Source organism: Lycium barbarum, chromosome 4, assembly GCF_019175385.1.
Source record: "Lycium barbarum isolate Lr01 chromosome 4, ASM1917538v2, whole genome shotgun sequence".
NCBI classification, from domain to species: domain Eukaryota; kingdom Viridiplantae; phylum Streptophyta; class Magnoliopsida; order Solanales; family Solanaceae; genus Lycium; species Lycium barbarum.
In genome coordinates, this window is record NC_083340.1 from 4,525,608 (window position 1) to 4,542,743 (window position 17,136).

A 17,136-nucleotide genomic window follows, 5' to 3' on the forward strand; every position below is an offset into this window, starting at 1 on the left:
ACTGGTTTGTGAATTGGTCCGAAAATAGTATGAGTTGATTGGGCTACTACATTTAAATAAAAGACCAATTTAAATTACTTAATATAAAATGTGCAATTATTAATACTCGGATAATAAATTATATGTCGTCATGATAGCAATGCAATAATATTTGAAATTCAACAGTGAGTAAATGCTGTCATTTAATTATGCGAAGATAAATGTGATGCGTGTGCGTAAGACGGTAAAAAATGCTGAAATGATAATTTGATAATACTAGTAATAATAAAAAATAGTAACAAAATAATAATAATAATAATAATAATAATAATAATAATAATAATAATAATAATAATAATAATAATAATGGTAGTAATGACGGTAGTAAACGATAATGACAGGATAATGAAATGTCAGTATTAATAAAGCTAATTATAGTAAAAAATGCAAATAATTATTTTTTTTAAAGTGGCCAAAATATTAGAAGTGAAAAATAGGTATTTTGAAAGAAAGGTGGGACAAAATTGGGTGTCAACAGCAGTTTCCCAACAAAAGGAAGACCAGGTTGATGCCTAGAGGAGATGGTCCATTTGAGGTGCTTGAGCGACTCAATGACAATGCATACCAGATTGATCTTCCCCCGGAATATCAAGTCCATAACACCTTCAATGTGTGTGATCTCTCTCCTATGGATGTGGATGATGGTGACCCCTTAAATTTGAGGACAAATTCTTTTCAAGAAGGGGAGAATGATACAACCCAAGTTGCATCAAGGCCTTTTACAAGGAGCCAAGCTCGTGAACTTTAAGCAATGCAAGTGTTATTTATGAAAAGGGACGTACTTGAGTACACTGTAGAGCCCTCTCGGGGATTCCAAGTGTTGATGATTGCATGGGAGGACGGATTGGAGAAGAGTGTTGAAGATGTCTATGCTTGCAATGAGGCTATTACTTAAAGGCTAGCATTTTCAAGTTCCATTTACGAGGAAGACCAACCAAACAAGGCCCTTACTTCATTAAGGGTAGAATTGTAATAGCTTATAAAATTGTAATAGCTTCGTTGTCTTCCTTAGCTTTCTAGTAGAAATAACTTGTCTAAACATTTCCTAGGGTAGATTTGGATGAATATTGAAATTACTAAACTCATTGAGAGTAGAGAGCTTGTGAAGCTTTTGATTGTGAACCTTGTTGAGAGGATTGGTTGCTTGGGATCACAAGTCCCTTGAGGTCATCCTAAGAGTTTAATGCTCTATTTGATTACAATTTGAAGGTCTTAGTTATTATAGAACTTTGGTTGTCAAATTGTGTCTTTAGTTGTGTCAATCTAGTTATCTTTTGTTTTCCTTGTCATTTTCTTGTCCTTTTATTTCCTTTATTGTATCAGAAAGGCCACTTCCCTTAGCTCTGTACCTACATTTTTACTTAAATTAACTTACAATAACATATTGTAAGAAATGAATCACTAGCACTTTAATCTTGCCTACAACTGGTGCATGGAAATTGTTTCCACTCTTTTTCCCATGCATATGTGATTATTCAACATATTTACATGTTTTACGATTAATGAAAAAAATAATTAAAATATGCAACATAAAAAGGGTACCGGGGTATTAAGCCCCCGCTATACGCTCACAACCTCATCTTGCATTTCTGCAATAAGCTATTTTCGCGGCTTGAACTCGTGACCTGCTCATCAGTAATCACATGGCAATAATGTTTACCTTTTACACCAAGGCTCCCCTTCATCATATTTACAGAAGATATCCAATATATTTATAGAAATTATGATTCAACAGTTATGCCTCTAATCTCAAGATTATCAAGCTCTTTTGGCCTCTTGTAATTCTTCAGCAAAAGAGAGCTGCATACAACGCTCACTGAAGAAGCAGCCATTGCAGCTCCTGCCACCCATGGTGGCAACCGAAATTCGGTAGACGGGAAAAGAGCTCCAGCAGCAATTGGGATGCCAAGAAGGTTATAGCCAAATGCCCAACAGTAGTTCAGACGAATTCTACCGAATGTTTTCCTGGAAAGGTCAATAGCAGTTATGACATCTTCAAGATTGTTTTTCATTAGGACGATATCAGCTGCCTCAATAGCTATGTCTGTCCCTGCCCCTATCGCCATTCCAACATCAGCTGCTACAAGCGCTGGCGAGTCGTTAATTCCATCTCCCACCATTGCAACAACTTTTCCCAAACTCTGTTGATCAATAATTGAGATCAATTAAGCATCAGCATAACAAAATAAAGAACACTCCTCTTGTTTCATTTTATATGGCGGTGTTTTACCTGACAGGATGTTTAAGAAAGAAGACAAATAGACTTTTTAGCACATACAAAAGTATCCTTATAATTTATGATCTTAAACATGACATAACATTTCTATGGCCATAAGAGCATGTCATAAAGGGTTACATGGGAAGTTTAAAGTCAAATAGTTTCCAAAGATAGAGCAGATGGAGTATTAGAAAACTAATCAGCATAATAAAAGAAAATTTTAGTATAAATCTATATTAATCAATCTGACTGGTACAAATTTTTCAACTCAGGAAAAAATGGGCTAACCAGTTCTTAAGAGCTTAATGTGCTTATCTTTTCATGGCATCAAAATTTTACCTGCAGTTCCTTCACTTTTTCGGCTTTGTCTTCAGGTTTTGCTTCTGCAATAACATCACTAATTCCAACTTCTTTGGCAATGGCATTAGCTGTTCCCCAATTGTCACCCGTTACTAGCTTACTCTCAACTTTCATAGACTTAAGAAGAGAAATGACTTCACGAGCTCCAGGCTTCACTGGATCTGATATAGCAACAACTCCACTCAGTACACCATCAATTGATACAAGAATTCCAGTTTGAGCCAATTCTTCTGCTTCTCCTAGTATTTCGTCTGCATCAACTGGAACGGAAATACCTTGATCCAACATCAAGCTCTTGTTTCCAACTATTAATATCTTGTTATGGACAGTAGCCTTCACACCATGGCCGGTTATGGACTCAACGTCCTGGACTTCAGGCCACCGATGGTTCTCCTCGTCCTCTCTAAACTTTTTAGCGTATTCGACAACTGCTTTGGCCAAGGGGTGCTCACTATTTAGCTGACATTTAAGTGTAAGTTATCAGTCTCACGTATTGGCATGGAAAAATGCAGGTGTTCACTTTTAAAAAAAAGGCAAAATGTCCAAATTTTCCCCTGGACCTACGATTTAGAGCAAATATACCCTCCGCTAGAAAAGTCTCTTTTTACCCTCGCCGTTACCAGAATGGTTCAAGTTTACCCTTTTGGGCTAATGGTAACAGCATAAAGGGTAAATTTAGACTATTTGTCAGTTCAAGGGCAAATCTGGACCATCCGCAATGTTCAAAGGAAATGGAAGCTCAATGAACAGTTTTATAAGCTACTCTATCAGGGCAATGGAAACATGACTAAGTTAACAAGGGTGATAGAACTAGACAACTAGTAGTGAAAACATTAGCAAATGATACACCACAGAACGGGGGCCGGTAATTGTGGATAATTCCACTCAAGGAACTCCAAACCAGACTAAAATTTACCTCTGCTGCTGCTACCAATTCGTAAAATTCTCGAAGTACCATAGATTTGAAAAGCTTTGTGTTTACAACAACTGGTTTGCCCATTGTGAGAGTCCCGGTCTTATCAAACACTATGCAGTTCACCTACAGAAACAGATGATTATTTGTTGTCAAGTTAGTTTTTTATGATACGGCATTGCAGGAAGCGTAGTTAAGAAATTTCGGTGCATACCTGTTGTGCACTTTCCAAAGCCTGGCCACCTTTAATCAGGACACCTCGAGAAGCACCGACTCCCGTGCCAACCATGACAGCAGTTGGAGTAGCAAGACCAAGGGCACATGGGCAAGCTATGACCATAACAGATATACCAAATTGAAGGGCGAGCTGAAAGCTATCCATAGAAGATGGAATCCATGATTTAGGATAGACATCGTACTTCCCAGCTAAAAACCAAGCGAGCCAAGTGGAAACAGAGAGAATAATAACCTGAAATTGCAAAATGATCACCAACTCTAGAGAGTCATAACATGATAACATACATAAGAAGCCGGTTAATACTCACTAGTGGCACAAAATATTTAGAAATGCGATCAGCAAATTTTTGAATAGGAGCTTTAGCCATTTGTGCTGATTCAACCAGCCTAACAATCTGTGAAAGAGCACTCTCTGATCCAATCCTAGTTGCTCTTACATGCAGAACACCATTCTCGTTCACAGTTCCTCCAATCACCATGTCGCTTTTCCTTTTGGCCACTGGTCGAGATTCTCCAGTTATCATACTCTCATTGACATGACTTTGACCCCAAATGACAAAACCATCACAGGCTACTTTTGCACCAGGAAGGATTTTGATCACATCGTTCTTTTGTATCAATCGGCTATCAATTTCTTCCTCTTTCACCACATTTCCTTTGTCATCGAACTGTAATAATGTTGCCGTCTCAGGGGTCAAGTTCATGAGTTTAGCAATGGCCTCAGATGTTTTTCCTTTGGCCAAAACTTCAAGATACTTCCCAAGTAAAATGAAAGAAATGAGCATTGAGCTGGTCTCAAAAACATCAGTAGACTTGAACCTTGGAGAAGTAGCAGCCCTCAACACCGAGTAGACAGAGTAAAAGTAGGCAGCATTTGTTCCCAAAGCAATTAAAACATCCATATTTGCAGAACCATGACGTAGTGCTTTGTAAGAACCGGAGTAGAAACGTCGACCAATGATGAATTGCACGGGAGTAGAAAGCACCCACCGCAAAATCTCTCCAATACTAAGCATGTTCACAACTTTAATATCCAATCCGTCCTTCAGACCAGGAATATACATGAAGACCATGGAAGTCAAGAATACAGGAATCGTAAAAACCAAGCTCCAGATAAAGGATCGACGACAGTATTCGATTTCCTCGTGTCTATGAGATTGTTTCCCATCTCCTTCCGAAAATATCGTTGCCTTGAACCGTCCAGAACCTGTTGACTCGATTACTTGAATAAACTTTCTAGGTCCTATTGTATCTGATTGATAAGAAACGGATAACTTCTTCAGCTCAGGATCAATATCAACATCTTCAACACCTGGGAGTGCTCTAAGAGAATTTTCGATGATTCTCATGGAATTATCAGTATGTGCTCCATCAACTTTCAGCAATATTTTGCTCCTATCTTCTCCTGTGCTAATTAATATGGCTTCAAATCCGGTATATTCTATGGCATCTAAAAGCTGATTGTAAGTTGTTATCCGCGGATCATATTGGATTTCGGCCTCTTCGGTTGCTAATGCAACTCGTGCTTTCTGTACGCCTGGGATCGATTGCAAAGAAGATTCAACAGTTGTGGAGCATGAAGTGCAGGTCATTCCTTTTATACGTATCCGGCACACTTGGGAAGTTTTCTCATTTGTCTCCTCTATAATCAACTTAGCCTGGAATCCAACATCTTCTATTGTCTCACGGATTGTTTCCTCCTGCACATTTGGGCAAGTATTCTTAGCAACTGCTACAAATCACTTCTCCAATGATCACTACTAAAAAAAAAAAGGAATTAGTGATGAACAAATACTGTAACTAAACAGTAAAATTTGTTGCTAATCCTATTTAGGCAACAGATTAGTGATGGATTATCATAATAATTCTGTTGGTTGGGAGCAATTTAGCGACGGATTAGCAATGAAGTTCTTAGCTAATTCCAGTTTTTTTATTATTATTATTATTATTTTTTATTTTTTTTAGTTATCAAAATCTTAAGCGTAGCTAATTTCACCAAGAAGAAGAAGTAAATCTGTCCAAGGTTTTTTCAGTATTAAGCTGGAACTTGATATTAATGAACTGCATTGCTAAAGAAGTCTTTCTGCTGCATAATGCAGGAAACTATATACTCCTATTATGTAAATGCAGCTTTATCACAGTACTAAGCATAATCTTTTTGACCAACATCATTACTTTCAAAAGCAAACTAAAATAGATAAATCTAATCCCAAATGACGCTATTGAAAAAAATCCCAAGTAAAGCTCATATTCAACCATGCTAAATTGCAAAAGGCATCCATAAAGCAGCTCCAACTCCCAAGTGATAAGAGGGGTTGAGCAAAGTTTTTGGAGCTCAAAAAGTTTTAGACAATTCACAATGAGAAATACGAATCTTCAGACATCTAAGAAATTGCAGTTTTGGTGAACAATTCGATGTAGATTTATTTGCTGAAACTCAGGGTGAAATAGACTAGATAACTGATTTCCACTTCATCTGATGCAACTGACATTCATCCAAAAGTGGAACTTAAAGGAAGAGCAAAAGGGATTAAAAACTGGACTTTAACAAGTTTGTTTAGGACATACATAACATATTCAATGGAGTAACTCATTTCTATATAAACAACCAAGTTGCTTAGGACAGACGTAACATATTCAATGCAGTGGCTTACTTCTATTAAAAACACAAATAAAATATAAAGGAAAGCTTCAAACTCTACCTACTAAGTCTATGATCAGCAGAATGAAGCAAAACATGAGAACGAAAATAAATAAATTATACATTCTTTCACCAATTAATCAAAAAAGAACCTGAGAAAATTCTTGCAGAAATAAGCAATTGCAATTTAACAAGTTGCTTAGGACATACATAACATATTCGATGGTAATAAGCCTATATCATTACCAAAATCCACTAAAAACTTCCATAAAGATCAATTTTTTTACCTTCTTTCACCAGCTAAAAATCCCTAAAACAATAATTACAAGGGAAAATTGAACTCACGTTGACAAAGGTAGGGTAAAAAATAACTTGAGCTCTATTATTCAAAACATCAACAACAGCTTCTTTAATCCCAGGTAGTCTTTTAATTGCCTTCTCTACAGATCCAGCACATGCAGAACAACTCATACCATTAACTGAATAAACTGCCTTTTTCTCTTCATTAGAAGATATAGAAACACCCTTTGGGTATTTTGGCATTGATGGATAATGTGGTTTTGGTGAAAAATCTCCATAATTGGTTTTATTTCTTAGGCATGCAAATGAAAGAAACTTAGCAGTAGCCATGTTTTTCTTTCTGTGTTTGATTCTTGAATTGCTTTTTTTGTTTGTTCGTAAAACAGAGTTTGGTGTTAAGAAAAAGAAATGTGTATGTAATATTGTAATGTGAATGATGTAACTAATTTTTAAAAAATGGATTTTGTTGCTTATAAAGCATGCAACTTTCTTTTTTTTTTTTTTTTTGGATTGGTGTGGTAAAGTTTGAGGGCTGTTGATCGGTGGGTGTTGAAATATATGAGGATATGACAGGATTATTGTGGGATCAAGATAGTTATTTAATGTCAAATATCTAATCAACCTACTATGGTTAAGAATAGATTATAGTATTTTTTTATTTTTTTTTTGGAAGAAATAGTAATATTTTCTTAACACAATACTGAGAGATATTTTAGTTATAGTTTAAGATGTTATAGCAAGTTATTATTTATATTTAATACTTCATCAGGCCTCAAATTATCCGTCATGAATAAAGAATAATTGTCTCAAATTATTTTTCATTTTTGAAATTCGATGCATTTTTTTTTTCATTTTATTCTTGTTAGTAATTGTTATTGAAGACTATAAACACCTCACTAGAATAAATATTTAATGAAGATCAATTATATCTTCAAACATAAATGAGAGTATTTCTCTTAATTAGTATTTTCTTAAGGTCGTGTAAAAGAATACCACCACAGATAATTTGAGACGGAGGGTGTACAAATACACATTCTTTCCAACATCGGTTAAGGTAAAATTATATTCTGGATTAAAATTAAACAAACTTACTTTATTTTTCAAATTCAATTTTAGCTGGGCAATTAGCAGGAATACCCTTATTACGGGGTGGTCTTTAAGTTTTGGCCTTCAAAATGGTGGTCTTTAAAGTTTGTCCTTCGCTAGCGACCGCTTGGTCACGGGTTCAAACCCCCACTCAGGCGAAAATTTAAAAAAAAATAAAAAAATCGCAAGGCATAAGTTCAGAAAAAAGATAACTCTGCACAGAATTTGCAAGCTCTGCCTTTTTTTTACAACTTCTGCCTTGCGAATGTTTTTTTAAAATTTTCACTGAGCAAGGGTTTGAACCCGTGACGAAGGGTTTCCTAGTGAAGGGCAAACCTTAAAGACCATCAATTTGAAGGGCAAAACTTAAAGACCACTCCAAATGAAGGGCAATCACGCAAAAAAAAAAAAAATTTAGCCTTGCCTATGGGCCCATTTCCATTGCTTTCGCGGGGTATTTGAATTTGAGCACTGAGTTTTCAATACACATAACTTTTTACTCTCACATTAGTTTAATTCAACCACGTCTCCTAATATATATTCAAATCATATTCAAAAAGTCCACAACTGTAATTTTTTAGAAAAGTAGTTGGATTAGTTGAGATTAGAGACTTTTTTTCACATCTGTTGGAGTAATACAAAAATCTTGCTTTAAAGATTTTTTATTCTTATAATGATAGCGTTGGATAGCTTATATGCACTTCGACTATTTCTTTTCTTTTTCTCTACTTATATGTGCAAATATTTGTTGGTTGTCGTTCATATGTCCTTTATTGATACTAAAAGAGGGTGAATGCATTAGACGCAATAGCAGTTGATGCCAGGGGAGCTAGAGGTCTAATTATGAGTTCGACAGAATTTAATAGTTAGCCGAAACTTAGTAGTTCCGTTGAAAATCCATTTAATATGCAAATAATTTATCCATTTGAAACTAAAGTTCTCATCATGCATCAAAATGAATGTCTTTGGGATGAGCACTTTCAGTTCGACAAGAATCACATATAAGTAAACGAAAATAGAAAAGTCACTTCAGTAACTTTATCTATTGTTCAAAGTTGAAGGCGAGCTTAATTTTTAAAGTAAAGTTGGGAATGTGAATGATTTTCACCCTTTAATTATATTCAAAATGTTAACCAACAGTATTCTAGATTTTTCAGGCAAAAATAATAATAGTGAATAATAAGCCGAATATGAACCTGGATACATAGGCAAATAATAATAAGACTATTATGAAAAAGACACGAGAAACAGGTGAAATGAATCTAGTCTACAAGGTAGGTTATATGCAAGGATTTAAGTTGAGGAAGATGAATAAGTATAAATTTCCTTTCATGTTAAATTGTTGAAATGACCTCCACATTTAAAAAGATGAACGTGGACACATGGTGAAGACAAATAAAGAAGAATATTGATTTGTTCATTTATAAAACGGTTTGTTTCACCTGATTTAGTCAATTTTCTTCCATCTTTTCTCTTTTTACTGGACTTTATACCATGTTGAGATTCAATTAATGCTGGTTGTATTTAGAGAAGACCAGAACTAAAACGAAGTCTAGTGCTATGTTACTACGTACTACTTACTACAACTATATTTAAACCTACAAAGGGAGGAATTGTCATTCAAATGTTGCCTTAAAACTCGACAAATCTCTTAGATATAGTTATGTAATAAACTAATATATTAGACACTTCAACAACAAGCACTAGTGGTTTAGTGGTAGAATAGTACCCTGCGACGTACAGACCAGGGTTCGATCCCCAGCTGGTGCTTTTGATTGAGGGCAGTGATATAAATTGCACAGCTTGTGAACGATGGGTCGCGTCACGCTCTTCTAATATTCAGATGAAAAATGTGTATTTGAGCTCTCCTTTTCTGTTTCTTTTTGTTCTTTTTATACATGTCTAATTTAAACCTCTAAATGTTTGAATGTCATATACTCATAATATAAACTTCTCAAGTGCCAAAATGGTGCAAAGTAGTTACAAAGCTGTTTATTCCCAAGCGATAGTTCTATGACAGATATATCAGCACTCAAATAGCAGTATCCACTTGGATCTTAAACCTTACTATTTGTTAACAATGTGAATTAAATTAGTACTCGCACTTCACAACAGCAGTTTAGTTTGCATGGAATTACGAGAAAAATTATTCTAGTACTACACTCGCTCAAGCATTCTTGACATCAAATATCGAGCAACTCTACTGCGTTACTCCAAAATGGCTAATGAAATGTGTATTTGAGTTAAAACATTCATTTCTAAAGAATATAAAGTGCACAGATCATCAGCTTAAACTTCATACTGCATGATTGAATACTAGACAGCATAAACACAGCTTTCTAAAGCAGAAGCACCAGTGGTCTAGTGGTAGAATAGTACCCTGCCACGGTACAGACCCGGGTTCGATTCCCGGCTGGTGCACAAATCTGAGATCAATGATGATGCCTTATAATAACACAGATTGTACTCATCTGAGATGATATTGAGATGAAATATTGTGCATCTGAGTTCTCTTTTTTTTCTTTTCTCTCTTTGGTTAATTTTTCCATTTTGTGTTTTTATAAACTTGCTGACACTCTATCTCTTGATGGACTTTCACAATTGCCAAAATGGTGCAAAGTAATCATAAGACAGTTTATTTTCAAGGGACAGTTCAACCACTAATATACCACAGTTTTAATCATAAGACATTCCCTATTCATTGTTAACAAGGTAATTTACTTGCACATCACAAGAACAGTTTTGTTTCCACAGCTTCCTCTTTTAGCTTCTTAGATTTCACTGATATTTAATTACAAATTCCATTCATATTGAACTTTTATATAGCCAAAGAAGTTAGGAAGGTGAGTTATTCGGCATATATGATGGTGAAAAGTAACATGTATAACACAGATTGTACTCATCTGATATTGAGATGAAATATTGTGCATCTGAGCTCTTTTTTTTTTCTTCTCTCTTGATTTTTTTATTTTTATTTTTATTTTTATAAACTTGCTAACACTTCATCGGTTGATGAATTTCTCAATTGCCAAAATGGGAGTAAATATATCTCACTATGAGGAATTATATAACAAAGTCATTCAACTTTATTTTATATCAATAAAATCACTTAACTTAGGGATATTCTTTTGTAAAATCACTCAACCAAATATGTCATCAAAAAAAATTGACATGACAAAATAAATATTTTTTTTTATGTCATGTAGACATAGACCCCACAAATATCAAAACTAAAGTTAACCCATATCTTACACATGAAATCAACTTGATAATTTGTGTTACTGTTACCGTTTTCCAAACACCACATATTTATCGGGCAGTACTGCGTTGAGATGAAGAAAATTTTGTAATCAAGTACTGATGAATGTCTAATTTATTTAACATGGACTGATGTTCGGTGAAAATTGCATATATTTAGTCATTATTTGTCTCACATTTTAATACTTTTAATCGATGTTTGAGTATTAACTATAGTGGTTTGTGCTAACATTAATCATAGTTGTTTTTCAATAAATGAGTTTGGATTCGTGAATTTCTTTTAAGAAATGGGCTTATAGGTGTAAAGCATATTAACCTAATCGATAATAGAAAAACTAATGAAAAAATAAACAACGTATTTAAAATTATTTATATATATATATATATATATACTCTACCCTCCCCAGACCCCACATAGTGAGATTATACTGGGCTTGTTGTTGTTGTTGTTGTTGTTGTTGTATATATATATATATGTAGAATTATTACAGTTGTGTATATTATTTTATCAGTTTGGTGGCTCGATTTATTTTTAACAAAATCAAACCAAATATTATAGGGGTTTTAAGAACTTAAAATCAAAATAAATCAGCTACAAATAACTATCGACTTATTTAATAAATTTAGATCAATTTAATTTTAACCAAATTTTGAACACCCTTAGTGTTGACTCATGAAGGTCTGGAGGACACCCTCATAATTTTTTCTTTGGTTAACCACCCTTATAAAATAACAGTTTCTCATTTTCTAATTAGAAGGGAAGTAAAGAATTGAAAAGGAGGAAAAAATTAATTTTCTTTTCAAAGAAGAGAAATGATAGAGTATTGGGGGAAGGAAGGTAGAACGAGAGAGAGAAGTAGGGATTCATGAATTTCTTTTAAGAAATGGGCTTATAGGTGTAAAGTATATTAGCCTAATTGAGATACAGAAAAATTAATGAAAAAATAAACAAAATATTTAAAATTATTTATAAAAATTAATATAATATAATATAATCTATCTATACTATTTTAAAAGCATGAATACAAATGTTGGTTCACCAAAATATCTTTCAAATATTGAACGACTTTTATACTCCTATTTATATTAAATTGATGGGCTATTTCAGTAAAACAAAAAAAGGCATACTTAGCTGGAGGTAGAGTTTTAAATAGAAACTAACTCACTTGAGTCACTTCGGTCCTCTTTCCTTGTAGGAACCAAATCCGTAATATTATCCGTTAACTATAAATATTGAGTCCAAGTCACTAAAGGTCACTTCTTACGCAAACATATACTACTTTGGTTGAAAGAAGGAGAAAAAAAATGCTGGGAGACAAAAATATGCTATAATAATTGAAAAATCTCTTACGTAGAAGAAAAAAAGAAGAAAAGAAAGAAAAAGAAATGGCGTGAGATGAAAATATGCTATAATTTTGGAAAATCTTTTAACTCTTCAATTACTAAGTTAAGTCTCACAAAAAAAAAAAAACATAATTTTAGAAATTATTATCCGCCTTTTTCGGATGCATATAAAACTGTCCAAATTATATTAGATCTTTCTCGGTGTTTTTATGTATGTCAGGCGAAGGAAGACTCATATGATGTATTATGTATGAATACATCTGTATTTTTTTTGTGCGAATTTGATATAATAAATATATATATAACTATAAATTAGTATTATCTAATATTTTTTACTGTGATTGAGATTAACCGGAAATAACGTGCAAATGCACGTTCATAGAGACTAGTGTGTTTGTGTGTATATATTAAAGTTGTGTATATTATCTTATCGTTTTGGTGGCTCGATTTAGTTTTAATAAAATCAAACCAAATATTATAGGGGTTTTAAGAACTTAAAATCAAAATAAATCAACTCCAAATAACTATCGACTTATTTAATGAATTTAGATCAATTTAATTTTAACTAAATTGTGAACACCCTTAGTGCTGACTCATGAAGGTCTGGGGGACACCCTCATAATAATCTCTTTGGTTAGGCACCCTTATGAAATAACAGTTTCTCATTTTCTAGGAAAGTAAAGAATTGAAAAGGAGGAAAAAATCAATTTTCTTTTCACATAAGAGAAATGATAGAGTATTGGGGGAAGGAGGGTAGATAGAGAGAGAGAAGTAGAGATTCATGAATTTCTTTTGCAGGTATTTTATTTTGTATAAACACCATTTGGCTTTTTCTACCCAAGTGTACAGTGTATGCACGGTTATTGAGCATAATATTTTACTAATTGTCTGTAGACATATATCCCTTGCTGAATTTATTTTTCTTATTGGTCCTCATGTTCTTCTTCTTCCTTTTTTTTTTTTTTTTTTTTTGACACAGGGACAAGGAAACATCTATGAATCTGCATCTTTTTGGGCTTTATGTATTACTATTAAAATACATTTGGGTTTTTAAAGCAGATAATAATTGTAGTTTTAATGCAACGGGACATGTATGTTTCCTGTCCCTTTTGAGCGCTGATATGGTTTCACGCAAGAACAATTATGTATGAAAAAACACGTATCTTATACTTATTACTTAGTGTAATTATATATCTGATACGGTAAGTATTTTGGTTATATATACTGGCACTAAAATTCCCTTTCCCTTACTATTTTTCTGCTTTTTCTTGAACTAGCGAAATTGTCCGCGCTCCATGCGGTGACCAAAGTATCAGAACACAACTACTATTTTAATTACGTATACGACAATAAATAGTAAAATGTGCAAAAACATATATTATCGCATATCTCTAAGACCTTCAATTGGTGATGAGAGTAGTGGTACTTTTTGACAAACTTTATAGTATACTCTTCCATCGTAGCACTTTCAGTTACGCTTTGAAATAAACGTTTCCTCAAAATTGATTGTTCTTTATCACATATTTAAACCTTTTTTTTTTGGAGTTTAATGTATAGTATTATAAGCACAAAACCTTCACAATCCTGTGATACATAATTTGTATGGAAGTAATATGCATTTATAATGCTTTTCAAAGGACAGGAGGATCCTAACAAAATTGCTTCGTTAAACTTAAGCAAATTATCAAATTTGAAATCATTTTAATCAATTTCATACTTCTTGCAACACAGTTAATAGTATTATTGATTTATTTCCAATTGGTCATTCTTAGAATCTTTATTTAACAATTACTTCAAGTTTTGTTCATTTAGCATGTATACAGAGAACTAACATGTTGAAAATCTGAAGCAGCTTCGTGGTTATGCTAACATTCTACAACAAATAATATTTTACAATAAATGCAAAAAAAAAAAAAACTAACATATGAATAAGCATAGAAATTATAAACCTATTAAAAGAAATAAAGAAAAAAATTTGGAGGAAAAGAAAAAGAAAAGGATAATAAGAACATAACAAGTGTTTCTTTGCCTCAAACCTCTCATTGAGAGCACCGATTTGATCACAAATAAAGAAAATAAAGATTTTAAAAGAGTTAAAACCCCGAACCACAAAATAAAGAAATTTAAGAAAAAATATGAAAATTATATGCCAATTAACAAAAAAATATATATATGCACTAAGGACTAAAGAATGATTAAAAATATGTTATAAATTCTTGAAACATCTGCCGCATAAGGCAGGCTTTAGTTGTACCTTAAGGCAAACTCTGCCGCATAAGATAGACTTTTAGCAAAGCCTTGTCTTACGAAGTTATTATTTTTTTAACTGAGTAGGGGTTCGAACTCAGAACCTCGAGTTTTTTCAATCACCTTTTTAAGCGAAGAGTAAAAATTAAAGACAGTAATTTGAGGGGCAAAAATTAAAGACCTGTTCCTTCAAAGAGAAATCCGCGCAAAAATATCTTTTCTTACGTTTTTAATGCGCCAACAATTTTGTATATGGTCAATGCATTTTGACAAAGAGTCGAGAGGGGTAATCTGTGGTCAAATTTTCTTTTTGAATAGGAAAAATGGTTATTTTGGTCCCTAAGTTATCGGTTTATTGTGATTTTGGTCCCTATATTATTCGACTGGATAAATTTCACCTTTAATTATTGTAAATGTGTAGTTTTCATCCTTGGAACTAACAGAGGTTAATATTTGAGAATCTATTAAATACTTAACTTCTATTTGTTCCAAGGAAGAAAACTACACATTTATAATAATTAAAGGATAAATATGTTCAGTCGAATAATACAGGAACCAAAATCACAATAGCTGATAACTCGAGGACAAAAATAGTCATTTCCCCTTTTGAATATTATTCAGAAGTGAACAGTCAACCTTTATTAACAGTAACTTCAGTATTATATTAATTTTTTTTTAACTAATATATATGGTCAAATTGTACTTTTGGATTTTACCTGAAATGAAGCAATCAACATTTATTAGCACAAACAAAAATCTTCTTTACATTTTGTTAATCTAAAGAAGATTACATCAATTTAATTATATGCAATAGTCACTTAAAACTCTAGCATACCCCTCTATATACCACTTTCCCCGTACTATGTGTGCTCACAAACTTTAGCTCTCAAACATCTAACCAAGTTAGTCCTTAGCTTAGTGCTTTCATGTTTTATTAACTAACTTAAGTTAGCAATATGTTTGGTTCTGTCATGTTTGTTTAATAGATTTTTTTTTTGCTCAAGTATTGTTGTAAGTATATGACATTCATTCCTATAAAACTAAATTATTCAGGCAATGTTGATGCATCAAAGGATTTTTCGACAAACTTTATTGATACTGTATTTTCTTCTGAGTTATAACGGTTCACGGAAAAATAAAGTTATCTAAACTGAAAAATTTAGAGTTGGAGGAGCAGCTTAAACTTCTCAGCAAGCCATCGGTCAAAATTATTAAGGTATATACTCTGCGGAAGAAATCATTGTATTCATAAGTGTTTGTCAGTGAGTCGTTACCATATCTTGTAGCAAAAATAAATATACTTTCATCCCGTAGTTTTTGTTCCCTTAGAATTTAAAATAATAATGCTCTGTTAATTGACTTTATTTTTTTGTAATTGGTGTTACTTAGAAGTTATGAACTTCTACATCTAGGATTTTTAACATACTCAGTGATTTTTACATTTTACAATATTTTAGGAAAAGCATCACAATCACTTGATAAAGTCTCATTTTGACCTTCGAAACTAAAATATCGATATACTATGTGAAAGTTTGGAATAGTGTTTACGATCTACAGGCCTTTCTATTCCTTTTGTCTTTGGTAAATTTTTGTATGCAAAACAAAAAAATTATATTGGGTAGTCAAAAGTTTCTTATTTCATGAAAGTTTTTGTTCTCGGAGTCAACATGGAGACACATATAATTGCATGGATTTCTACAAACAACCAGCATTTAATATTCACTATTAAAGAATCACAATTTTCATCCGGAAGGCATGTGTTTACTTCTCTCTCCTCTTTACTTTTAACTTTGTAATAAGAATACTATTTGTTAACACACAATTTGAGTTTTGGGTGGACAAATGAAACTTATTTTAGCTAGATCAAAGCAGAATTCAAGTACTTTTGCAACTGATTGGTCATCGAGGATATGGTCCAAAGATGGTGGTTGTCCTTTTGGAACAGCTCCTATTGGAAGATTGACTAAAGAAGATCTTATTAGACAATGAAACATGCCATCACCAGAAAATGTTACATATGTCACTAATTTGACTATTGTAAGACACTACAAGAAAGTATAGAAATGACAATAAAAAATTTAATATTTGGCAATAACTTAGTTTTTTTGTTAGCAAATGAACTTTTTTGTTGACAAATAATTTAATTTTGTTGGCATAGTATTGATTATTGTTGCAAAATTACTTTTGGCAACAAAAAAAAAGTTGTTGCGCGTTGTTGCAACAACAACCGTTGGGAAAAGTCTATGCAATAAATTGTCTTTGCCAATTTTTTTTTTCTTGTAGTGAGATAATACTACATTAATTTACTATTTTACCTTAAATAATAGAATCATGATTTCATTTATAAAATCAAATATGTTAAGCATCACTACATATATAATTATAAAAAAGAGGTCATAGTAAACAAGTTTATATCTGTCCATCATTGCAACAAATCTCATACATTTTCATTGCTTCTACACAGATTAACAACAAAAGTGAGTCAAAAGGAAG

At 32.9% G+C, this 17,136-nt stretch overlaps 1 protein-coding gene and 1 non-coding gene across 2 annotated transcripts; one reads left to right on the forward strand and one right to left on the reverse strand.

Moving 5' to 3' along the window:
- Positions 1-1,702: 1,702 nt before the first annotated feature.
- On the reverse strand, positions 1,703-7,603 carry LOC132634927 (probable copper-transporting ATPase HMA5). The gene is made up of 6 exons (XM_060351108.1): positions 6,754-7,603; positions 4,076-5,467; positions 3,745-3,999; positions 3,534-3,656; positions 2,597-3,076; positions 1,703-2,180 (listed from the first exon to the last, which is right to left on the reverse strand). The coding sequence occupies exons 1-6, from the start codon at positions 7,036-7,038 to the stop codon at positions 1,761-1,763; spliced, it is 2,955 nt and encodes a 984-aa protein (XP_060207091.1). The 5' UTR covers positions 7,039-7,603; the 3' UTR covers positions 1,703-1,760.
- A 2,541-nt stretch (positions 7,604-10,144) lies between these two features.
- TRNAG-GCC (transfer RNA glycine (anticodon GCC)) lies at positions 10,145-10,215 on the forward strand. The gene has a single exon. It is a non-coding gene; the product is annotated as a tRNA-Gly (tRNA).
- The last annotated feature ends 6,921 nt before the right edge of the window (positions 10,216-17,136 follow it).

Bases quoted from the DNA above. Each gene is read 5' to 3' on its own strand.
- LOC132634927 (XM_060351108.1), bottom strand. From the start codon at position 7,038: ATGGCTACTGCTAAGTTTCTTTCATTTGCATGCCTAAGAAATAAAACC. The intron at 4,000-4,075 runs GTGAGTATTAAC...TTGCAATTTCAG, and splicing joins CTAAATATTTTGTGCCACTA to GTTATTATTCTCTCTGTTTC. The intron at 3,657-3,744 runs GTATGCACCGAA...CTGTTTCTGTAG, and splicing joins CTTTGGAAAGTGCACAACAG to GTGAACTGCATAGTGTTTGA.